The sequence below is a fragment of the Melospiza melodia genome, chromosome Z (genome assembly GCF_035770615.1).
Source record: "Melospiza melodia melodia isolate bMelMel2 chromosome Z, bMelMel2.pri, whole genome shotgun sequence".
Taxonomy (NCBI): domain Eukaryota; kingdom Metazoa; phylum Chordata; class Aves; order Passeriformes; family Passerellidae; genus Melospiza; species Melospiza melodia.
In genome coordinates this window covers 16,818,061-16,843,243 of record NC_086226.1, presented here as the reverse complement: position 1 = coordinate 16,843,243, position 25,183 = coordinate 16,818,061, and the positions used below count along the sequence as shown (strand labels likewise).

Here is a 25,183-nt window from a genome sequence, read left to right as displayed (position 1 = left end):
AAAAAAGGGACAATTGAGACTACTGTAATTTCAAGTTAAAACTCAGTGACTTCATGAAACAGGCTTGGCTTTCCAAATAGAGCTAAATGATATCACCAAAGAGGATGGAGCAACACTTGAAAACTTTCACCTTAAAAAACCCCTCAGATTTCTTAATTTGCATCTATAAGAATACACATGCAGGAAACTTGAGTAACGACTTGAAGAGAACTGGAAGTAAGTCACTCACAAATTCCAAGAATATTTAGAATATTAGAAAACAAAAATCTTGGGAAAATTTGAAAATATACTACAAAGAAAAGACTGTTATTGATAGAAAAAAGCAACAATTTAAATTAATTCACTTCACAGAAAAAAACTGGATCTAGGATATTAACACCAGTCAGTGTGGGTGGTCCACCAATATCTTTATTTTGGAAGAGTAACTTATGTCTAGTGTAACAAAAATACCAAAACATTCCGTTAAATCAATTTAGTTTATCATAGATTAAATAGGAATTGGTTTGTCTAAGACTAATGAGTATATCAGTAGTAGAGTAATTTTCATGCTGCCTTCTCTCTGAAAGGCAATTCCAGCTGAACTGGCACACCTCCACAACACAAGTGAGCTCAGTTGTAGCGAACCGGGTTACATCTGGCTGGTGGCCGGTCAACAGTCCTGCTCCTCAGGGCTCAGTCCTAGGACCAGCTCTATTCAATATATTTAACAACAATCTGGATACAGGATTTAAATGCTCCATTAGCATGTTCGCTGATGATACCAAACTGGGAGCTGCTGTTGATCCTCTTGAGAGACTAAAGGCCTTGCAGATGCATCTGGATAGGTCAGAGCTATGATTAATGGGATGAAATTTAAAGCTGAAATGCTGGATTCTGCACTGGGGATTAAGTTACACCGGGACAAGTGTAAAATAGGAGTGAAGTGGCTGGAGCACAGCTCTGCAGACAGCAACCTATGGGTGCTGGCTGATATGAAGCTAAGTGTGAGTCAGCCATGTATGTGGGCAACCACGAGGCCAAACTGCAGTACCTGGAGTACCTCAAATACTGCATAACCAGCCAGACAAAGGAGGTGGTTATCTCATCATACTCAGCATTGGTAAGCCTCATTTAGAGTACTCTCTGCAGGTCTGGAACCCACAATTTAAGAAGGACGTAAAGGTCCTTGAATGCGTCCAGACGAGGCCAACAAAGCTGGGGAATAGCCTGGAAGGCACAGCTTGTGAAGTAGGGCTGAGCCTGGAGAATGGTAGGCTGAGGTGTAACTCCATTGCTCTATACAGCTTCCTGAGGAGGGGACAAGGAGATGAAGCTGCTGATCTCTTCCCACTAGGATTCAGGGATGTGTCAGAATGGTTCAGAATGGCATCAAAGGAGGTTCACACTGAACTTTCTTTACCAAGAGGAGAGTCAAACAGGCTTTTTGGGGAGGCTGTGAATGCCCCAAGCCTCTCAGTATTTATGAGGCATTTGGAAAATGCCCTTAATAACGTGCTGGAACTGTTGGTCAGCCCTGAATTTGTCAACTAGATGAGCACTGTAGATTCCTTCCAATTCTATTCTATCCTATTCTATTCTCTCCTACTCTGTTCTACTCCATTACTTTTGACTACAGCAACTAAAGTTTATTCTGATTTTAAAAGCCTGTAGCACAGTCCACTAGCATCATGTTACTGTTGAACTCTTTCTACATTTCTATTATTTATAACAACCACTGAAATTTGCTGCCAAGCTTACTGCAAGTGCAAAAGATGGCATGCTTTCCTGAGACAGAGGGATGTAATCAGTTACTTTCTGGATGTTTCCTGGACTTATCATTAGTCTCAACCAAGACTGAAGTGCTAGTGCTAGCTAAGATTGAAGTGATGCTAGTCTTGCTTCGAAAGTCTTCAGAGACCTGTAAAGTGTGTACTCACCCCACCAGTAACCTATAAAGGTATCTGAACTTTTATAGACTTTGCTGCCTTCAGAGTGCATTAGAAACCCACTACTTTGTCTGTGTGTCTATGAAGGCACACATTACTGAAAAGACTCAGCTCAGACAGGCAACTGGATTTTACAACTTCACAGAACTGTTTAAACAGAAAGGCCATATTGCAACAAAAATAAGCATCCATCCTGTTTTGTGCTACAAAGGTCTCAATATCATCCAGCCCTCAGTGTTTTGTCTTGCACTAGTTTAAGGTGTTTATTTATTTAGTTACTTACTGAAGATTAACTCTAGCTCACCACTCTGAGGGCATCCAAACCAGCAAATTTAGGAGATTACCTAAATTTACTTAACTGTACTCCTGGAGGTTCTACAGTTTAGCAGAACTAGCCATTCATGGAACATATTGGAGGCATCTGCATGCTTCCATTCCAAGGGGGACAGCATGAAGCTTTGTAATCCTTGTTCAGATCTACTCCCACTGAGAACTTGGGCTGAGAAAAAAGAATTAAGCCCTTGGAATAATGTGTGGTAATTGCAATGCAATGTCTTCTAAACACCATTGGTTTTCCAATAATAATAGTGATCATTTAGAATTGTGAGGTCTACTTAGCGAGCTTTAGTTCATAACTGACAAGGAATTAAAACAAGCCCAAATCTTTTAAGTGTAATTAAATTCATATTCACTAAATGCCAGTGGCTTTCACAGCAAGGTAACACCAGCATTACTAAAAGCTTTTTTGCCTTCTCTTACCTTAACTGGAATTTACTTAGACCTTCCAATTCCTTGGACCACTAGGAAGTTAAACCATGTAACTACAGCACAATAAAACTTCTCATTGTGTATGTTCTTGTTAAATTGTTTTTTATACTTTTAACTCCCAGGTCCTAGAGGCACTCTCACAGAAAAGCAGTCTGAAGACAGAAACACCAGAGCTAACTACTTTACTACTGCTTCAGACTGCTGACAGTTTCACTCATATATCCTTGAGAAATCCTTACACTCTCCTTTTTTTTTACACAGAGGGCACAATTTCTTTAAAAAAGAAATAAGGAAATATTGTCTGGCCAAAGGAAAAAAAATAGATAGTGGGTGTAGAGAAGTCCTAATATCTTTAGAAGTAGTCTTTGTAGATAAACATTTTCAATAGATCTATACATACACTTTAGTTGTACTATGTTTATAGTACAACTAAACATACTATACTATGTTTATTCACATGATATGGTCACCAAACTGATCTATGTGACTAAGCTCTGAAACTAAACTGACTGAAACTTCTATGTAGCTGAACAAGAGTAGGGAAGTCATTCCAGCTACTGGGCAAAAACCTAAGAGATGCTTCTTACCCAGTAAACATTTTTTTTTAAGAAGCAAATCTTCTGAACATCTAGGTGCAAAGTGCTCTTCTCCCAGAGGGCTGAGTAGTAAACAAAATGCTACTGATTTGGTGAACTGGAAGACATACTGTAAGATACCCTTTTTCTCCTGAGCTTTAATGAATTTGCTCCTAAATGGATTTGGAAAGGAAGACAGATAGGTACAGATATAATTCTGAACTCAGTAAGATAGGAAAAGAGCCAAAGAAGCACACATCAGCTACCCCTGTGGAGAGAATATAAATCATTATAAATAGGCACAGGATTGTATTTCACATGGAGATGAAGATATGACACTTCCCATTTTTTAGAACTGCAAAAAATTTCCTAAGTTTTAAAGTCCTTGGCAGAAGAAAATATCAAAAACAGAGAGATGAAGAATTTTTATGAAGTTTACTCTTATCATCTCATTTTAACAAAATAATTTCAACTCTATTTCAAACTTTTACACTCTTTTTGGATTGAAGCATTTTCATTTGTCTCCAAAACATAATTTCTGGTGTACTCTGTATAATGTGACAACATTTAAAACATTTTCATAGTGTTCCAGTTAAAGAGAAAAGGGGGTGGAGTTTTTAGCATTGTTCATTTGATACTACTCACATCATGCTTGGGGGGCAGAGCTTTGGCAGGAAAAAGCCAGGGCCAGAAACTGGGAATTTACCACTCTTGCCTTGGTCACAAAAGCAGAGTGGACTATGCTCTTAAACCATGGAGGACTTGGTCTCTTCTGCTGCCCACCTGTTTTTTTTCCCTTCTCCCATTTTTCCTCTGTAGCTCTACAATGGGAGCTGCAGTATTGAGGTGGGCAGCTCCAGGCAGCAGAGTGGGAGGCGGCAGTTCAAGCAAGTGCAGAGGACTGAGCTTGGCCAGCAGCTGCACAATTCCTTTTTCCAGATGAACTAGCCTCCCAGTTTTGTTTTGTCCCTGCTTTTCATTCTTTTTGGGCTGGGTGGAAGGGTGGGAGAGAACACTATGCTGTGGAAGCTCTCCTCACCATATTGGCTTTGTTTGGAGACCACACCTAGTGGTATCTTTGAAAAGTGTTTTTCTTTGTTCCTGGTGGTGAATGCTCTTTTGTGGGTAAGCCACCTTCTTTTTGAATACTTTTTACTATTGATACTGCTGTGGTTATTGTGATTTTAGTAAATTGTTATTTTCATCACATAATCTCTCCTTATTGTCCCTCCCTTATCAGAAGGGGTGGGCGCAAGTGGCGTATTTGGAGTTTAGTTCCCTGTTGGTAAAACCAGCACACCAAGAATAACAGAATGACAGAATGGCCTGGAAGACACCAAGCTGAGTGGTTTAGCTGACACAGCAGACAAATGTGATAGCATTAAGAGAGACCAAGACAAGCTTGAATAGTGAGCCCGTAGGGATCTTAAGAGGTCTAACAAAACCAGGCAAAAAATGAACTTCAAATGTAAATCTGAAATCTCACAAGGAGAGTTCATAGCCCTTAATTTTGACTCCTGGTGGCTCGTCGTCATTATCGTGTAACAGTGTTCAATGATACTGCAGAAAACTGCCACTCCCTTTCCTTCTTGAATCACTCCAGACAAGCAAGTCTTAAGCATCTCAAAACCAGTATTCTGGTTCACCATTTAGGGGCAAAAAAGCTCTGCAGAAGCTGTTAGCTGTTCACTGATCCACCCAAATTAAAGCACCCATGCCTCGTAAAGGTCCATGTTCATTCCAGACCTGTAACCTAAACTCAACTTATACTGCAAGAAATAGAACTGTGTAGTGGAGGTTTTGGGGGGACTAGGATAGCGTTTTTTCGCTGTAAGATACTACAGTAGTGACCACACTTTCTCAGTCTCCAGCTGTTTTCTCCAAAACCCCACTGTTGGGTCAGCCCTGACAGATCTCCAGCACACTGAGGCTGAAGGACCGATCACCGTAAGGAGAGCAGCAGAGGTGCTCAGACATCTGAGCTGCAGACTCAGATGAGGGCTCTGTCTCTCCCAAAAATAATATGAAATATAAAGGGTTTTTTATTGGTTAACTAACAGAAATTCAACTGCTCATATTGTGGAGATATCTCTGTATAATAGAGGCAGGAACCTTGTTCTCAAGATTCATATCTGCTTCTCCCATATTCCCTTTTCTTCAGGTTTGTTTTAAATGGACATGATGTCTGCAAAGTGTTGCTGCTTCTGAATAGTGAAACTGAACAAGCCCAAGTTGGGCTTGGTCTTACATACACCCCTTCTTCCTGAAGAAATTTTGGAGTCTCTTAGATGGAAAAAAGGCTATACTGTAAGCAGGAGTTCTAGCCCAGTTTATTGAATCTTCAGTCTGGAGGACAGGATGGTTCAAGTGGAAAAATTAAGATTCCCTTTTGAACCACCTGCATATGAAAAATAAAGAAAACTGTGAAAGAGTGAAGTTAAAAAAAACCACACAGCTATTTCGGCAGAAACATCACAATACCATAGAAGTAAATCGTACTGCCTCTCTTCAACATGGTGGGAACACAACACTTTACCATTTAACTACTGGCATTTCTTCTCATTCAAATGAATGAGTTTGTTTCATTTAAGTTCAAATGGAGAGGAAAGCATATCACCTTACTGAATTAAAATACACCATTTTAGCCTTCTGTTGTATTTTTCATTTATGTTTCAGTTAATTGAATGGAGAAATGTTGTCTGGGCACTTGCCTGGAGCTAGTTTGGCTTTTCAAATAGCTAATGCCGAAAATTAGTAACAGCCATTAAAATAAAGTAGCTCAGCCTTATGTTCTTCAAGATATTGTCACTGCTGTTGCTTACATGCTGCTTTATTTTGTTTTAAGAAAAAAGTAACACATTAATTCTTTCAATTGAAAAATAAACTCCAGCCTTTTAATTTTCATATTTGTTAGTAGGATTAAAATACATTGATATTCTGAGGTCGGTTATAATTTTTTATATCATTCTAATTCAGTATCTAAGTTAGGATTTTTTACAGTTATGTTATTGTATTCCATATCCATCTATGCCCAAAAATTGTTACTGTAAGATTCCACAAAGCAGGTATGCTGTGCATGTGCCTGGAAACATTGTCTTGGGCATTTTTTAAATCCTCTCTCAGGAGCAGCTTTCGGCTCTTTGCCGCGTGATATATGCTTCGTGGGCTGTTTGGTCTTTGCTCAGGCAAAGGTTTTGTCTTTCCTTTTTGGATTCTCTTTTAATTTTGGGGGGGTGTTGCGCATCTTGGAGAGGCTGCATTTGGTGGCTTTGAGCTGCCTTTGGCCAAGTGCACAGGCGCCTGCTGGTCAAGGCAGCTCAAGCCGTTGGCTTCCCGCTCCAGAGGGGAAGATGTGGCTGTCCGGAGGGTGCCTATGGAGGTGTGACATCACCTCCCCCTTGTCCCCCAGCTGGACACCTCTTGTGAAAGGGCATTTCCAGCACTGGGGCCTCTCCTTTTTCCCTGGGGGTTGTGAGATTTATCAGTTTGCTGTCAAAAAGTTACTTACTTTTATTTCCCTTGCCTGTTGGCATTCTATTACTAAATAGGTTTGGGACATATTTTTTCACTTCTATCTACTCATATCTCTTTCCTTACTGGTGGAAAGGGATTGGTTGGAATCAAGGGGTATGTTACTCATTTCAGAGTGCCCATTGTCTCAAACCAAGATTGTTGATTTATTTGATTTGAGATTACATCTATAAAAATAGTTTTTCTCATAATTTTACTTTTCCAGGCTTTCTACTGCATTACAGAACATAAGTTTTATAGCACATTTATAGTCTCAATTCTAAAATATAATTTAATGTAAACTAAAAGCTACATTTAAATGTGGAGTTCCAAATTCCTAGTTAGATTTATTCTAAACTATTTTTAAAAATCAAAGTTCTACTTTTCTATATAGAGAAATGCTGTACTAAAAATATATTATAAAATAGATTTAGCATCATAAACCAAATTATGTTTCCTCTGAGACTCCTAACTGATCCATAACTTTTAAAAGTTGAGGTGAATTGGAGAAAGCTTCCTACATCACACTTTCTGCATAAAGGTTACTTTGTACAGTTGTATTTTAAAACAAATATTGTCAAATGAAACTCTGCTTTTTGAAATTACAGTACTTTAGTGCTCTCTTGGCAACTTTATTTAGTACTTGGAATTACTCTGAAAAATAAAGAGAAAAAACCTAACAACCAATAGCAATATAAAGTGTTTTATATCATTTTAAAAACCCAGAAAGTTTCTAACACAAACAAGTTTTAGTACAAATCAGCAGGTAAGATTAATTTAGGTATTAAAAAGAATAAGTTCAAACTGTATCATAGCCTTAATTCTAATCCATGCTAGATCACACTAAAATTTATTAATTGAATGTACACTACTATGCAGGAGGAAGAATCCTTTCTAACAGGACTGTAGCAACTTTTTTCAGATTATATGTTTGTGTAAATCCTGTTGTTATTGAAATTATGAACTCTGCCTTACTGAGTTCTGAAAAGTGGGAAAGGTTAACTGATTTTTTAAAAATAAATTATGCTTTGATAACATTTAATTAGAAATGGTGCTACGTCTAAAAGTGCAAATAAAAAAGCAATATTGAAGCCACATCACAAAAATAGAAATCCCAAAGACCCCCATCAGGTAAATAAAGCCAAAGAAAAACTGCCTGAATAAAGACTCTGTGAAAATGATGTTTGAGTCCTACATGGATGAGAAGCAAAGCCTTTCATGCTGCAGGTAACAGGAGCCCCCAGTAAATATATATTCTTTGCAAAAGTTGTGACACAAGTAGAGCTTGAGCTTGACCCCTACCCGTCTCTGTTGTAGCTTCAGGTCTGAGAAAAACATGCATCAGTCTTCATGGGAGGACAATATCTGAGCTGTGCTGTGTATTGGCACCCTTTGAACACTTCCCTATAGATGAGGGCATACAGATATGCCGTCAGAGATGTTAAGAATGAATAAAAAGAGAGAAGCTGAAGATAAATTGGGCGCTGTGTTGATTGTTCAAGCATTAAATTGAAAAAAATGTCGCTACAGTACTTGAAAAATTTCTTTGAAGGTTGGTAGGGGTTTCAGCCACCACTTCTCTAGGACTGATAAACCAGTTGTGACTACTAGAATGATGTTCAAAAAATAGCTAAAAATTAATGAACACAGGTCCTTTATTATTGGACAGACAGTCGTAGAGGGGTTTTTATGAATTGTAGACTCCAACAGATATATCAGCCTAAAACATCCCTCTGGGGGCAGATGGTGAAGAAAGCCATTCCCACGTTTGTCATGTGAAATGTTAAAATTCAAGTGCAGTAATTACAGGCATTAATAACTGCAACTGCAAGCTTTGCCTCATGAGCACTGCAGGAACTGGGAAGCTCACATCCCCGCCAAATAAAGTAATGCAATGTTACACAGCAAACCTGTGACCATGGGCTTGCAGTTCCAGGCAACATTACATTTTTCATTAAAATGTTCAAAAGGAAATAAATTATTTCCTTCATTCTCATTCATCTTTTCTATAATTTCTTTTCAACACAAAAACCAACATAATATAAATTGGTAGCTTATGCCCCTTTTTGTGAATCCCAGTGAGTCACCACCTTGTTTCTGCAAGTAAAAAGGAGTGAAACAAAGCATATTTTTATTATGCTGAACAAACAAAAGTAACCTCTGCAGTACTTAAAGCAACTTCAATGCAGTCATCATGAATTTGAAAGTTCAAGTCATAACAAACATATTTTTTATCTGCAAAGAAGCCGTTAGGCAATATGGTCATGTTTGTTTCAGTACCACAGTCATCATTTTGATGAAGCCATCAAAAAGGAAACAAATACCTTTAACCTTTAATTTTGAAGAGTCAACTAAACTGCCACTGCCTTCTGAAATCTTTTTTTTCCCTTTCCTAACTCAATAATCTGTAATTTAAAATGTCTAAATTATATACTGCATTAACTGAAGTGAGCTTTGCCTCTATTTCATTGACTTCCAATCCTATTTTATATTGCATCACAAAACAAATGTAAAATGAGGATGCATACTCATGCAGTGACATGAATGTTCGTTGAAGTAACAAACAGAACTGCCATATACCATACATTACTAGTTATGTGTTTGTTTCTTCACCTGTGCTGTCACACATGTAATTATAATAAAGCATAAGAACGAGGCTTGACGAAGTTCTGACCAGGCTACTTCACTCATGCGAAAAGCATAAAGGTTAGCTAACAGGTTTTATTTTTTTAACTACTGCAAGAAAATTGTCACAACAAACAAAGTGCATATTCATTTCCTTTTAAATCTTGATTCTGAAATATTTCATAGGCATCATCCCTGTCCTGAAACTTGTAAACATCTACCCAGTCCCATGGGATCAAGTACCTTCTCACTTACAAAACTGCAAGTCAGAAATAACTGTTGAAACTAATGAATTTCAGAGGTATAAATCAAGAGCAGTCTAACCTAATGGAGTTACTTGCATGAGTAAAAGATTTAAGAACCAGGCAGTTCTTCTACAACAGTAGAAATACTGTTATATCTGCATCCAGTTATTTAAACATCAATATAAAACTCCTAAGCACATTAATAGCAAGGGAATTTATACTGTTCAAAATGACTAATGTGGTGACTTACACTAGTCATACTGTTTACAGCGAACATTTATATTGCCAGCAATAAACCTTTTCATGCTGTACTTTGTCTTACAAACCTGAATTCAGCTCTTACTGGTCATAGGAAGTACAATGTTTTCATTGAACTGACTTTCTCATGAGACTCAATTTAAGCAATTTCCTCTTCTATTACTGATATAATTTACCAAAGAGTTATAAAGAAGTGGCTCATGGGAATATCTAAGACTGAGTTAAGTTCATCTATGTGGGGTGTGTAGGCAGTAAATCCAACCCTCTTATACAGTTAACCTAGATCACACTTCCTCAGCTTTGTACTCCAGCAGAATCTGGTATCTTCCACTCTGTACAACATGTTTAACCAAATACAGAGAAGCATGCAACTGGTCCAGAACGTCAGGTTACTGACATATTCATCTATTTTACTTGGTTATTGCTTATACTTTAAAAAGTTTATACCTTTTTTGTGTAAAAGTTAGATTTGTCAGTATTCTTTATTTATGTCTCCATTTGTAAGCCCATTGACTTTGATAAGACAACTAGAGAATCACCTGTTCATGTAACAGTTTCATAGTAAGCAAACAGAAAATTCTCTCTGACAGCATCTAAAGATACACCAGAACAAAAAGCAAGTAAGTGAGTAAATAAGACCAAAAAATATTTGTGCCATGTACCATTCAAGTATAGTAAGAAATAAAACAGCTACATAATCATAAGTAACATTTAGTAAGGATTTGCAAAGTATTACAGCATACCAAAGAACTCTATTCTAGCATAGCATATGTCTAGCACAGACTTGCAATATTCCATGTAAAGCTGCTATTTGCAGTCACAATAATAAAATAAATAGACAAAAAAGTGACACAAAAAATGATAGTAATTTAGATATATATGTCTCTCCTGCTGTACCATTTTTCAAAATCCTGGAAGATTCAATTAAGCTTTCACTGGATTCACTGGAATCTTTTATTGTATTTAATGGTAACTACATGTAATCCTTTTTTAACCTAGACCCCCAGCAAGGCCCATATTTTTGATTAAGTGTAGTTAATCTCATTAAGCTAAGAACTAACTTAAGCTTCCAAATTACTTCACACTACAGAGACAAGCCAAAGAGATCTGACACTTGATTCATTACAAAACATCTAAATTTACTAAAACTAATGATAAACAAGTTACAGCTCTCAGATCCTATCTATTACACACATATAAAGAACATTTTTTGGTGATCTTCGCATTTGGAAAGCCTAATCTTACAATCTCAGGGTTGAGAGAATGCCTGAAAGTGTTTTTTCTTGGAGAAAGGATAAAAGTTTCTACTCTACATTTATTGAATACATTGATATTGATACCAAAATACTGAAATAGGAAAAAGATAGCTAAAATGACAACAATGTGTTGGATAAAACAATGTATTTTTCTTTATAAATGGATTTTCATTTCTATTTTGAAACATTATGTCAGAGTCCTACAAGACAAGAAACATCAGAATAACTATACAAATTTCAACCACCACTAGAACTGCTCAGTGTGCAGTAATGTTTGTCAGATTAATATTTCTGTTTTCCAGGCAAGAAATGGAAATTGCTCAAATTTCACACAATTGGAATGACATTTATATACAAGAAAGCTTCCAAAAGAGCAGTCTGTAGCAATGGTAGAACCATTTATTGATGCCAACAGAGTCCAGGGCCCGTTTGGGTCAGGGAATAGTTAACTCTAGTAGAAAACAAAGCTCCGTAACTCTGTTAATTCCAGATGATGGTTTTGTGATTTGTCAGTTGGCAATCCTCATCATGCACTGATCTAAAACTGACTGTGGGTAGGGGTGTGTTGTTCACTGACAATGGAAATCTAAACTACTCCAAGCTGAAGAAAACATTCAGCCTGATCAGACAGGCAGAAAGGAGTAATGACAGGATGTGGTGATGGGCACTTGTCAGAAGTGTCCAAGCAATTCCAGATATTGTCATACATGTATCCTCCAGGAGTTAACTTTTATTTCAGTTAGGTACAGCTAAAATACTATTGATATTGCACTTTCAATTCATGGAAAGCAAATTATTTTGTTTACAAAGGAGCAAGGAAGAAAACTGTACAGAATATCACAATTAATACTGCCATGCTAGCTAGGGCTGGAGCTCGTGTTGTGTGGTGGTGACAGGATACATCTAGTCTGTCAACCTTACTGATTTAACTTGGGTACATGCAAAAACATTTTCAATGTTCTTACTAAGAGACTACTGAGACTTCATCAATACTTCATGGAGTATAATACTTTAAAAACAAAAGAAGTTAGTCTGCTTTTACATACACCTACTCTGTGTGTATCTGCATTAGTTTCACTCTACACCCCATTGGTAAAACTGCCAGTTGTGCAAGGTGGGGCTTAGTTGCTCATGAGAAAACAGCTTATGCTGCAGCCCAATCCTGGAGAGAGGGGTCTACTAATTTTCAAGAGGGGTAGGGGCACTTCCCCAGCTTAAAGCTGCTCATTTATGCTTGGCTCATTGGAGCGCAGCATATCCACAAAAGCATCCCATTTTTTTCAAAGTTTATTGTTTGATTGATTTGTTTGCCTCCGTTCAGCTTAGCTCAGTTACTCAAGATACAATGGTTGACATTCTGCAGTTCACAATGTTGAAAGATTATGGGTGGAATAACTGAATAAAAACACTCAGTAAATTAAAGTTATTGAAAATCTCATTTTAAAAACAGTTTTCACTTTTCAGAACAGCTGCGTAACAAATGTGATGTCAACTTTTAAAAGGAGACGTGAGATGAAGCTACAAGTCACTACTAGAAAAATGAATAGAAACTAAGAAATAAGATAATTAAGGGACACTTGGGTAGAAAGTCACTGCTTTGGAAACAGTTAAACAGAAGAAAACTCTGCCTTACAAATTTATTGCTGTTCTTAGAAGAGGCCAAGCATATAGATAGAGATGAGTAAATAGTTACACTCTAGTTGAACTTCCAAAAGGCTTTTGACAATTTTTTGAGAATTTAAGAACCCATTGCAAAAGGTCTTCGCAGAAGTAAGCAATCAAAACAAAAGAAAAAAAACTGAAAGCAAAGCTCAGGAGAAATTTGTTACTTTTTTATTAAATAGCAATTAGCTTCTTGCAATGAGTGGAGGTCCCAGATGGAGTTCTGTTGTGTTCCATTGCAGAATCTCTTCTGGAAGCTACACTATTTCATTACAAAATATATGCATGGGAAAAAGAGTGAGCAATGAGGTACAGAAATCAGCCATGACAGATGTAAAAACTGCAACAGCTGACTGTGCATGAACTGCAGAAGGAGCCTGCAAAACTGAGTGACAACAATATCAAATGAAATCCAGTAGAGACAAAAGGAGATTAACTTATATACAAACCGAATGTCACACTAAAAAGCACTGTTCAGAGCTGCCCAGTACCGTACCATTAAAGAGTGACAACCTCAAGGTTATGGCGGACTAATCCACAGGAACTCAGCTCAGCAGAAGTCCCCACAGTAAATGACATACCAGACATTAGTTATCACATGAAGGATAAAGCAGAGTACATGGCATTATGAGAATAATGCAAGGTTTTCTCACAATAAATACTGTGCAGCTCTAGCTCCCTCTATTCAAACAGGGAGATCTGAAAAAGTTTCCAAGCAGGAAAAGAAGAAAAAGACAAAGATATGGTACAACAGAAGTTTTATGACAAATAACAAAAGTAAACTAAGACCCCTCAGCCTAGATACAACGTAATTTAGGGGACAATATTCAAAGTCTAAAAAACCAAGTATGGTGTAAGAGTGGACAAAAATCATCTTTCACCACCTCTTTCAGTAGCCATCTAACAAAGCTAGTAAGTAACAAGCAAAAGAGCAGTGTTAAGAAAGAGTAGTAGTGTTAGCAAAGAGTTTGTTACAAGAGTAGCAAACCTTAAAAATCCTTGCCACAGAATATTGCGGATGCTAGAAGTTTCATTTTATTTCAAAGACTGAACAAGAATCTGGACAAAGCAAACATTGCGGATTTCCAAGCATGCAGAAACAATATCCAGTTCAGGCTGGACTCCCCATCTGAAAACAGCTGAAGGCAGTGCTAGGGAGAAGCAACTGGATGCTTGTTTTCTTCTTCCTTGCACAGGACAGTAACTTAAAACCACTGCCCATGCCTATGGTAGTGGCATCTAGACAGATCTTCTATCGGCCTTCCATCCTTTTGGGCCTATTTCAATAAGGGTGCTCAGGCGAACAAAAATGTTATAGGATCTACTTCTCTATGCCCTAAATGTCATACTACTGGCTTTAAAGGTGCAACACAGCATGCATTTTCTTTCCTGTCTGTTTTTAAGACATGTGTTTGTTCCACAAAGAAAAGGGAATATTCTCTAGGTTTATCCAGAGGGGAAACTACTGACAGACAAACACAGAAAATGGAAATTTTCAGTTCCCTTGAAATTGCAAAATATAGCGTGAAGACTAACTAGCAAATTAGATAAAAGAATGTAAAAGTAGGCATACAGGATGCTAAACATAGCTTGAAACAGTGGATAAAAATATAATAAGGAACCTACTAGGTTTTGTGGCAAAGTTACAAGAAACAACTGCACATGCCCTCAGAGAAGTTCCAGGCAAGGTTTACAATACTGGGGACACTCAGTGAATACAACCATCAGAGACCCCTTTATTAAACACTCGAGGACCATCAAACGACTTCTAGTAAGGGGTGGAGGCCTGTAAATTGGTTCTAGGAGAAGTGAAGCATATGTATTAGCTAGGAATTACACTCTAATGAATATGTATGATCATGATGGAATAAAGAGCTTGTTGTCAAGTTTCACAACACACACTGAAATGGAGGAAAAATCCTCTGAAGGTGTCCAGCACTGTAATAAAGAATGCCTGCATTCCAACACTTCAAATTGTGGTAGAAAGTTTATTTTCAAGCTGATTTCAGTATCACTACATGCTACCACTGATTAAACTATATATTTCCAAAAGGACAACATTACCTAATTCTAATTGACTTTCAGAGACACAGCACTATTCTGTAACACTACACTGCCTTCTAAGCACTCTTACACAAAACCCACTGGTTTTGCTCTAGTTTGAATAAAATATACAGCACACGTTTTAGCTGTGACTTGTAGCATCTCTTAACTCCAATCTGACCCCAGAACACAAACCTAAGTGATGCCTGTTCCCTCTGGCACAGAAATATCCTAAAAAAAAAAAAAAAAAAACAAAAAAAAACAACAAGAGGGGGGGAAAAAAAAAAGTAACTTGAGCAAAGATGGGCTTGATGGCTATCCCTTATTAAAAAGCATGCCATCCCCCTTGGGATCAGGTTTCTTCTCTTTGGAAGAGTCTGTGCATACAATTTTTTCTTTCTTTATTTGTTTAGAACTGTATATTCCCTCTTGCCTGATTAACATGCTTTTCATAATCTCACCTCCATTGTGCAACATCTTGTAATACACAGGAATGTCCACAACAAGCTGTTCTGGCAGGACTTCATTCTGTAGTTCTCATACTCTGCTGGACTTGCCAATGTTTCATTCCAAACAGTTTTTCATTCTGGAAATATCAATCAAACTGAGCCCAGTATGCTGCCAAATAAACACTTACTGTCTTAAGGTATGTATCATTGGCAAGTGGGATTCTGTTTGATCATATATTTTCCTGCGTTTGGCAGGTGACAAAGAGTACCACATGATATGGTTGACATGTATTTCCCCATTTGCTGATTTTACAATTGATTATTTGGAGGAGAAGAAAAAGGTGTACTGGTCAATCACAGACCACAGAACACAGCTGTAAAACAAGAAAATAGGACACTGGAAATGTCTTACCTGAACAACTAGCATTATTTATGGCAAAAGAGTACAAAGGAGTGGGGAGGTTGTATACAAGCAAGACATAATTTCTGGTCAAGGCAAACACATGTCAATAAAAACACAGTAACTATGATGACTGTAGGAGTGGGAGGTCTATCTTCTCTCTCCTAATAGGAAACCAGAAGCTACAGAAGCAAAATAAAGGCTGACCCTGAAAATGTCACAGAGAGACAGATGAAGCACAAGAGCAGATATATAACACTGGCTGTGACTAAATCTAGTCTGTAAGTTGGAGGAAAATCATTTTTACAACTGGGGTTAAAAATCCACTTATGAACACCTTATCATATCACTCATGATTCTGTCCAATCCAATATTCTTCAGATTTTTATATTTATTATATTATTTATGTTTATTTTGAGTAGATACTTGGCAAAATAAAAACTGTATCTATCTTCAAGTACTACTTGAGTAATAGTACCAAATTCCTGAAGTAGGGCACAGAATTAAACTATGGAACAGTAGGTCAAAACTTCGTAAGATTTATCTATTTATTGCAGCAGGGCAGCTAACAATTACCAGCTAGAATTCCTCTTGAAATTGTTTTGGTCAATATTTCAACTAGTGACCTGAATACTGGCACAGAAAAGACACCTACTAAAATACATAAAGACTCAGAGATTATATGCTCGTATGTTGAGGGGCAGGAACAACATTCAAAACAAACTGGCACCATAACGCATGGTCTGGAAATGCAGGACAACATTTAGCAAAGGCATAAGCAAAGTACTACACCTAATAAGCAGCAACCTACTGAATAAAGTCAGACTGGAGAACAATGGGCTAGGAATTTGGCAGAATCAACCTGTGAACCATAGCAGATCACAGGCTGAACTCTGTCAAGAATGTCATGTGGCTACAGGATAGACAAATGCCATAACAGGTTACATAAATAGGAGTGCTCTCCTGAGGACAGCTGAAGGAATCCTTATGCTGTACTCAGCTGTAATGCTCTGGCAGCTCCTCGCTCAGTATGAGGATCATCTTAGAAAGACTAGAGTCAAACGCCATGACTGGTCAGTGAAAGGGTTCACTGACATAAAACAAAGGAAAGGACTGAACTTGGATCGAAAACATAAAAGTCTGGAAGAGGGAAATGTTACAACTTTTCTGATGTTGCTACTCTTTACATTCATAGAGAAACAAGAAACACCAGCTTTGAATTGCAGAAAGACCAATACAGTTTTGACTTCACCAGGGCAAAGAGAATAAGAGACCACTAAAACCACTAGCTTCATTGACACCATGGAACTTCATTACTGAAGACCTTCAAAAACAGGTTACATATCTGCCAGGAAACATGTGGGCATAGCTGGTTTTCCTTAAAGGCACTACAGTGGACAAACCGATCTGCAGTGATTTCCCTCTCGCCCTTCACTTCTACAGCTTTAGCCATTGTCAGTCAGAGGTTGTCATACCATGACATGACAGCTGTCATACCAGAGGTATCTTGCACCATGGATTTACATCAATACGTTTTACAGATTTCTTCCAGTTCTTCCATTGAACTCAGTCTGCTCCAGTCCTGCACTTTGATTGAGAGAAACAGTTTGCACAAATATTGTCATTTGTAAATTGAGCTTGCTACTACTTGTTATTCTTAAAAATATAATTTAGTTTGTGCTTGCCTAAGGGCTTTAAATAAAAAAATCATCACACAATTTGTAGTTTGACCACTATACTGTTACACAAGATTATCATCTTCCCTCATTTTATAACAACACACAAATGCTGCTAGATTGTCTGCATGATCAGAAAGCATTCCTTTTCTTCACCCAGCTCCTAATGAAAAGCTCACATTTACTAGAACTACAATGTGCTCTCTCTCCCTCCTTCCTCCCATTTTTAACTGCAGAGATGAGAAAACTACCACTAAATATGAAGAAATAGCCATGGTATACCCTTTGTAGACTACAATATATTCAGGTGTACCGGTTCTGTGGCATTATGAGCATTTGCAAAAAATGTTTTTCAGAACTTATATTTTCCAAATATTTGTCTCACGGTGATTATGCTGTACCACCCCTTAAGGCTCTTTTTTCCTTCTATGTAAAAGAGAAAATTCTGTTTTCCTTGGTGTACTTTTACCTATCTACATTTGCTGATATGTAAAAATATCTGCATATGCATACAACTTAGAGTACACCTATCTTTAATTCTTTTGATACCATTGTCCTGATACTTGTATCCTTAGTACTCAGGACTTCACTAAAATTATTACAAGTATTAAATTTTAGTAAGGCATACTCTGTTGCAATACTCTGAGCACACAGGCTCTTAAGAGGTATGATTCTTCTATTATCTATCTATATTATGGGCTACTTGAACTTTACACAAAGGCCTATCATCTTGCTTTTTTGAGACATCCTTGTAAAGTGGTGGGAGACTTTTGGCAGCAAGCTCCTTCCTTTGCTGAAGACAACCGCCATAGTTTAGGCTTTTTATCTCAAATTAAGTTCCTTTTTTCCTTAACTGCTTCCTTGTCTTTCAATTTGAAATACTTAGTTTGCAAAATTTACTTCTGCCTTCCATCAGGAATAGATTTGTAAAATGAAAAACAGCCATTCCTCCCATTCTTTCTATCAATTGACCTTGTTACACAACATCTTCTCTGTGACATCAAAAGAATGTCAGGTTTGAAATGAACTGTTGAAATGAACAGGTTTGAAATATTATTTACTAAACTTTTGTGTGATCTGCTGGCTTCAAATAATACTCCCAGTTAAAACAAACAAACAAACAAACCCACCACAAAACACTTACTGGCAAGTGATATCAGCCTTTACATTATTTAGAAAGCCAGATCTGTTTATCTTACTGTGATTCCTGAAGCTGAAAACGCTTATGTGCTTTTTGGCTAATAGTGTCTATTCCTTGTATGAAGAAAACTGTAGGGACTGGGTGGACAGTCACTCGCAAAGAGCTAGGAATAGGCTACTCACTTCTGGAAGAGATCAGAAAGGTAAAATTCCTGAACAAATACTATCAGGAGAAAAAAGATGTGATGTGGGAAAGTGCTCACCCACCCTCAGCTCATGCCTAGAATTAAGAAAGAAGAAAGGAAGAACAGGATCTGAAGTTTACTATTGCAGCATTTCTCTCGTTGCAACCGCAGATATCTTTATCTCTTCCATTCTTTCATCACCTTTGGGGTACCAACCGTTTGTCTTTCCTGTGCTCCTCAACCTTAAAGGAAAATCCACTGCCTGAACAAGAAACTCCTGGCACCTGATGACAGCAAATAGCCACAATATTTAAACCAACTGTACAAAATGCTACACGGACGATATGCTTAACCCTTGACAGCTGCCAACAGTGAAAGAAATGTTCCTAAATGTCAGTGACAGATACTTTGCCCTAAGGTAAGGTCTGCTTTGTGTAGCCACTGCAAAATAGAAAGCAAGCCAGCAAAGAGGTGCTGGGGATGCACTATAGCCCAAATTGCTCCATCCAGTGTGGAACTTAGAACAACAGGTCCAGACCACTGTCTTAGAAGACGTGTGCAAAAAGAACTATGCAACACTTCTTCATGCTAGAGAAACTACTAATTGCACTTCAAGGGTAAGTCAGAAAACCTACATTGGAAATGGGGGAAAGAAGTCAACTCTATGCATTTAAGTCCTGATATTACATGTTTGTATAATGTTGAAGTCCAGTGAAACACAGAAGACATATCTCTCATTGGTAATACAGGAAATACAAGATAAACAAGAAGTATGTCAGAGCAATTTGTAGGAAACAGGAAACAGAACATGTAGCCTGGAAAAACATAAAGAGGATTCTTTCTCTGTTGTGTTGTGTTCCCTAAATTTAATGGAAAATTCTTCTATTCAATTAATACAGAAGCTAAAGCTTTGAGTTTTCATAGTAAGACACAAAGACTACAGAAGTCTGAGAGCAATAAAAGTTTACCAGAAACTGTGAGAGAGAGTTCTCAATTGCTCACCAGCAGGTCATCTCAAGGCCTCTTTTAACAGCCCCTTCTGCCATCTATTTCTGATTCACTTGTCCAGTCATTCAGCAAGACATTGCAGGTTTGCTACGGCAATGAAAATTACTCAAGGGGTATTTCAAGACTCAACTGGATATTCTCCAAATCACACAAGCATCAAAAAACCAGTAAGTTAAATTCCTCCCGTCACCAGGAATGCACTAAATAACAAAAACTGGGAGAAGGGATGTTAGCCAGTATTTACAATTCAGAGCCTTCCTGGGTCTTCCATCTTGTCTCCACTGATCAACTTTATGAACCTTTCAATGCCATTTTTCCACAAACACAAAATTATAGTCAGTGGAAACAAGCCCTTCAGAACCCCTCTTTTCCCCCAGTTTCCTGCAGCTCTAATAATGCAATTTACTGTTGTCAGAATGCTCCTGGTTTGCAAATTTCATTTTTATACAGTTTCACTACTTCTTATCTTGAATATTTTAGATAGATTATTTTTCCGGATAATTTGTAAGTTGGTCCTTTGGACCAGCTGCAGTGGAATTTTGATTTGGCTTTTTGCGCTTTCTTTTTAAAGATGAGCTCATAAATTTAATGCAACCAAAACATTATGCCTATTGTGTAACTCTATGAGAAAATTCTGCTTACTGGTGTCTCTTGTTTTCAGAGCATATTCAGTGAAGAAAATATCTTTCAACATCTCACACAAAATAATTTTTTTAATTGCTTGCAATTGTCACTCAGTAATAACCAGAAGATTATGCCCCATTCTTATCTTCTTTCTGCACTTCCTGTTTTGTATGAAATATTTTCCTGCTTTTCTAGATCTATGAAAAAAGCTCACTATGGGCAAGCCCACCTCGTTTGTCCAAATTGTTCCTGATTCCTATTCTCCAAAAGTTAATACCTTAACTCCATTTACCCGTCTTTACCTAGACACACAGTCTAGTCTTTTTTCATCCATATACCTAATAAAGTCTTTTCCAGCTTTCAATTACTTATAGTGTCTATTTTCTGTCATTCTCATCTGTATTTCTAATCTGCATTATTCATAGTTGTATATTTCATAGCTGTACATAGACACTTTCACTGACACATAAGAAACAACAGAGGCTTACTGCATTCTTTCCTTAATTCAAGATGGGGCTTACATATGCAAAGTACAAAAAGGCAGGCTCTGAGCTGACCAGCCAGCCTGACAAAAGAAAAAATGGGGAAAGGCGCATCCTGCAGCTGACACTAATTAGCTGTTGCTAATTTTGGCACTATAAGGGCCCAGATAGGAACACAAACATCTTGAGCATAAAACGTGTTAGACTAAAAAGAAAGCTGATGCAAAAAATTTTGATTCCTAAACTTTAGTTCCGTAGTACTTCAATTTTGACATGCAATCTTCCTCCCAAATTTTAGTGCCTCCAGCTGGAAGTAGTATTGCCTGCCTGCTTAAGTGCTCCACGAGAGAAGTTGATACTCAGTTTTACTAAGCAACTGCATCCTCACACATCATGTTTTGTGCTACCCTAGTGACATTTTCCAGCTTTTCTCATGTAAATTATTTATCTTAATTGACCACACAGCTGTCTTATTCAGGCTTGCAATGAGTGGGAACATTGAGATGTACTTTAAACTTTTGATTCAATGATGTAGTAAGTGGGAACCCTTTTTAAAACACAATAATAATCAGACCTTACTTTGATTTGGTTGATATGAAACGCCTGGAGTGTAAACACAGCTGCGTTTTTGTAACTCTCATGCACAAAAGGAAGCCTTCTGTACCTGTAAATGTTCATTTCTAACCTTTCAATTCATGTAGAATAAACTAGTGTATACAAAGAATGTACTTGGATGTTTGCACCCAAGCATGCAACAGGACTGTTTATTTTGTAGGCACTCGCCTTGTAAACCCGACATATGCAACTTGGATTCTGAGAACAACAGCGAGGAAAGCCTAGAACGCTGAGTATAAACTCCTTAAGAAGCAGTGATGTTAGGACATTTCAAAGATAACTGTGCCTATTTGTAGAAGAGGGGCATTTTTCAGTGTGATGGAATCCAGTAAGAACCAGGTGTTTGCTAACTTGCAGTTTCTGAACCTGACTGTATCCAAGAATTTTCTGACGTGGTGATATCTGGACCGAGCCAAGCCCAGGTGTGGCCTCGGCCCCAGCGGCGCGCTCTCCCTCCCCAGGGAACGCCGCGGGCAGCCGCCCGCCTGGCACCGCTGCGGGACTCCCTGCCACCGCCTCCTTCCGCACGCCCCGCCGGCGCGGGGGTCGGGACGCCCTCCGCGCCCAGCCAGCGGCCGCGGCTGCCACGTCCTGGCTGCCGGCGAGAGAGACCGGCGCTCGCAGCACGACGAGCTCGTCTTGTACCAGCGCTTTTCAACTCGGAAAGGGGACACGGGAGGCTGTCCGCCGCGGAGCGCAAAGTTCAGCCGCAGCGAGGCGGCGCGCAGAGCCGCGGCGGGACGCCCCCCGGCGATGCCCTCCCCCTCCCGCCCCGCGGGCGGCTCCCTGGCCCGCGCCCCGTTTCACACCTGGCTTTGAAGGGGAAGGCCACGACCCCAAGCTCTCCGGCGTACCTGTCCCCGCGCATCACCTCCCGGGGCCCGCGGCGGGAAGCCGGGGCGGCTCCGCTGACCGCCCCGCGGCGGCGGCGGGGCCTGCGGCGGGGCCGTGCTCGGGCAGCGGCCGCGGGGCCGCCCGTCCCTTGCCCTCGTCGTTATCCCTGCCCCGGCGGCGCAGGGCGGCCGCAGCGGCGGTGCCCGTTAGGAAGTAGTTGTGACTAGCGTTACCTGTCCTATATTGACGTATCCGTATTTGCTCGCTATCCTGTTGGCCTCCGGGAGCCCCCCGGTTATCCGCACAGCCCAGTGGTTGGTGTAGAGGCGCGTCCTGCAGGCGGGCAGCAGGAACCCCAGCACCAGGGTGAGCCGGCAGAGAAGGTCCCCGCCGCCTCCGCCTCCCCAGCAACAGCGGCGCTTCCAGCCCATCTTCTCCTCTGCACGCAACCCCCACAAAACTTCTCCTTCCTTCTTCCGAGGCCCTTGTCCTCCCCTCCGGGCCGCTCCGGCGGTACGTCCTCCGAAGTTAGCCCGAGGAAGAAACTAGGAAGAGCTTGGAGTAGTGCATTGAACCACCCGGGGGTTAAATGATGAGGGGCTGGGAATAAGTGGTTCTGATCAGTGATTGCTGCTGTGCCCTCTTCCCGCCGCTCTCCCGGAATTAAGTAACTTGCTTGTGAGAGCTTCTCTCACTGTTCCTGAGCGCCAGCTTCCCCCTCTATCCCTAGCTACATGGGAAGTCGTCTCTCCGCGAGGAGGAGGGGTCCTTATCCCTGTCCCTACGTTTCCCTCCTCTCTGACTTCCTTCCCCCCGCCAGCGGTCTTCTGCCTCCTCTCCCGCGTCTGGCTTTTCTTCGCCTCTACTCGCTCCCTCTCTCCGGAATCCGGGAGCAGCGCGGCTGCGACGGCAGGCGATGTGTGAGTGTTGGCAGCTCGGAGCCTCAGTGCACTCCGACTCGGCCACCTCCCTCTCCCCTCCCTCCTCCTTCTCCTCCGCCTCCTCTCCCCGCCCTCGCTCCCGCAGCGCCGAAGGCCAGGGGAAATGGCAGCCGAGTCGGCGCCGGGTTGCCTCGCTCTCCGCGCTCCTGGGCCCCGGGCTACTGCTGGTCTCGTCGGCCGCCGCCCCCGAGCGCTGCCTCTGCCCCCCCGCCGGCCCCGGAGGCCGCCGCCCCGCCGGCGGGGCTGCAGCAGGCGCGGCGAGGTGCGAGGCCTGCGGCAAGGCCTCGTGTTCGGCACCGGCGGCGGCCTGCCGGCCCTGCGCCCGCGGGGCGCCCCGGGCGAGGAGGGGCCGAGGGAGAGCCCCAGCTGTTCGGGTAGGCCGGGTCTGCCCTGGCCTGCCGTTCCCAGGAGAAACTGCTCGGCTGCCAGGCAGGACAGGAACAGCCCCACTAGCTGCCTCTCCGGCAGCCACTGTGTGCCTGTTTGCTGGCTGCGCTTCACCTACATCGTCCTTTAGTGCAACCGGTCTGTCCGTGGTCACCACCTTCAACAAAGAAAACTGAGTGTCTGCTGCTTTGGCAGAGGATTGGTGTTCCAGACCCAGTCAGAGAAGACAAAGCTCCTACTGCTCCCTCATCCATGTCCCTGTGCAGCGTTGGCACAGATCTCCTACCTGCTTCCAAAAGCAGAGCACCTCTGGGCCTAGAGAAGATGCTGCTGGTCATCAGCAGCTGTCTCAAGCTGGTGCTTGGATGGGGTGGGAGAAAACTCGTGTCCACTCCAGCCCAAGCTTCTTGTTTAATGGTCTGTGCATTTGAGCCACCATAACTTTGGACTACCTGTACATCTACTTCATTTTGCCTGAACGTTGCGATGATTGGTCCAACAGACCTACTGTGAGGATCTGTTGCAAGTTTTGAAGGAATTTGAACGTGAGAAGTACCATTGCAGTACACTAACGTAAATTCATGACTTTTCTCTGAGAAAAAGGTGTCAGCAAAGGTGACTGACTTTGCCAGTCAGGCAGCTGTTACTCGCTTTTTTGCTGAAGTATGAGAAATTACATACTTCACAGAAGGTCAAAGAATAACATGGAGTTCCATTTTTCCTCCACCAAAATGTGGAGGAAACACCTCTACCGTTACAGCAGCTGATTCCCTTGAAAAGTAGAAGTAGTAAAACGCCAAAAGCTATGTTTTCCAATTCAGGTGATTCTCTGCTTTAAGTTCATTAATTTTTCCCTTACACTTGGGTATTATACTGGTGATTAACATCTTCCCACATCTTTTGATAAGAGTAGAAAGGAGGAAAATGCATTCTTTACTTCCCTGTTTGTTTGACGTTTCTAAGAACTTATTTGCCAGAGATTGCTTCTTCCCTGTTAGTTGTTTGGGGGTTTTTTTGTAGTTTGCGTGATCATTTTCTCAGTATATTCCAATGTACTGTTAAGTTCTCTTTGTACATTTAAGACCTCATGGCTTGCCTTCCCTAGGATTTCACAGATGGTGGCTTACTGTTGAGTAAATTGTTCTTCTATTGAAACTGCAGTCAACACTCTCATTGGATTCAGCAGGCCCTCGTATGAATTGTAGCTGTTAGGACCAGGCAGTCCTAACAGCTAATATTGTTGCTAGTATTCATAAATACACATTCCTTGAATATGACATTAAATATGCTCCAGCAATTAGCCCTCCTTATTTGTTGATTCAATGATAATTACACAAGTCAGCTCTTTTCCTATATCTGAAGGGCTTAAATGATGCTTTATCATGAATATCCACCCTACAGAAGTAAATAGCAATCAATGGGTCACAAAATCTGAACCTTATGCAACCCCAATTTGTTTTTCTGAAGATGGCAAATTAAAAATTTAATTTCTGGTCTTTTCTCAGATAATTTTACTGTTGTTTTTGCTATAGATGATGGACAAAATGTGCACACTACAAAGAAAAAGCCATACTG

The 25,183-nt window shown here is 40.2% G+C and overlaps 1 protein-coding gene across 6 annotated transcripts in view; it reads right to left on the bottom strand.

Moving 5' to 3' along the window:
• The window catches only part of PCSK5 (proprotein convertase subtilisin/kexin type 5), a 226,999-nt gene extending 203,762 nt beyond the window's left edge, over positions 1-23,237 (bottom strand). For 5 of the 6 annotated variants that reach the window (XM_063181529.1, XM_063181528.1, XM_063181530.1 and 2 more), the window contains exon 1: positions 22,514-23,237. In XM_063181529.1, the coding sequence (XP_063037599.1) occupies positions 22,514-22,711 (198 nt within the window). In that variant the 5' untranslated portion in view covers positions 22,712-23,237. The remainder of the gene's footprint in view (positions 1-22,513) is intronic. The other variant, XM_063181533.1, reaches the window with a different exon arrangement.
• Between the last annotated feature and the right edge of the window lie 1,946 nt (positions 23,238-25,183).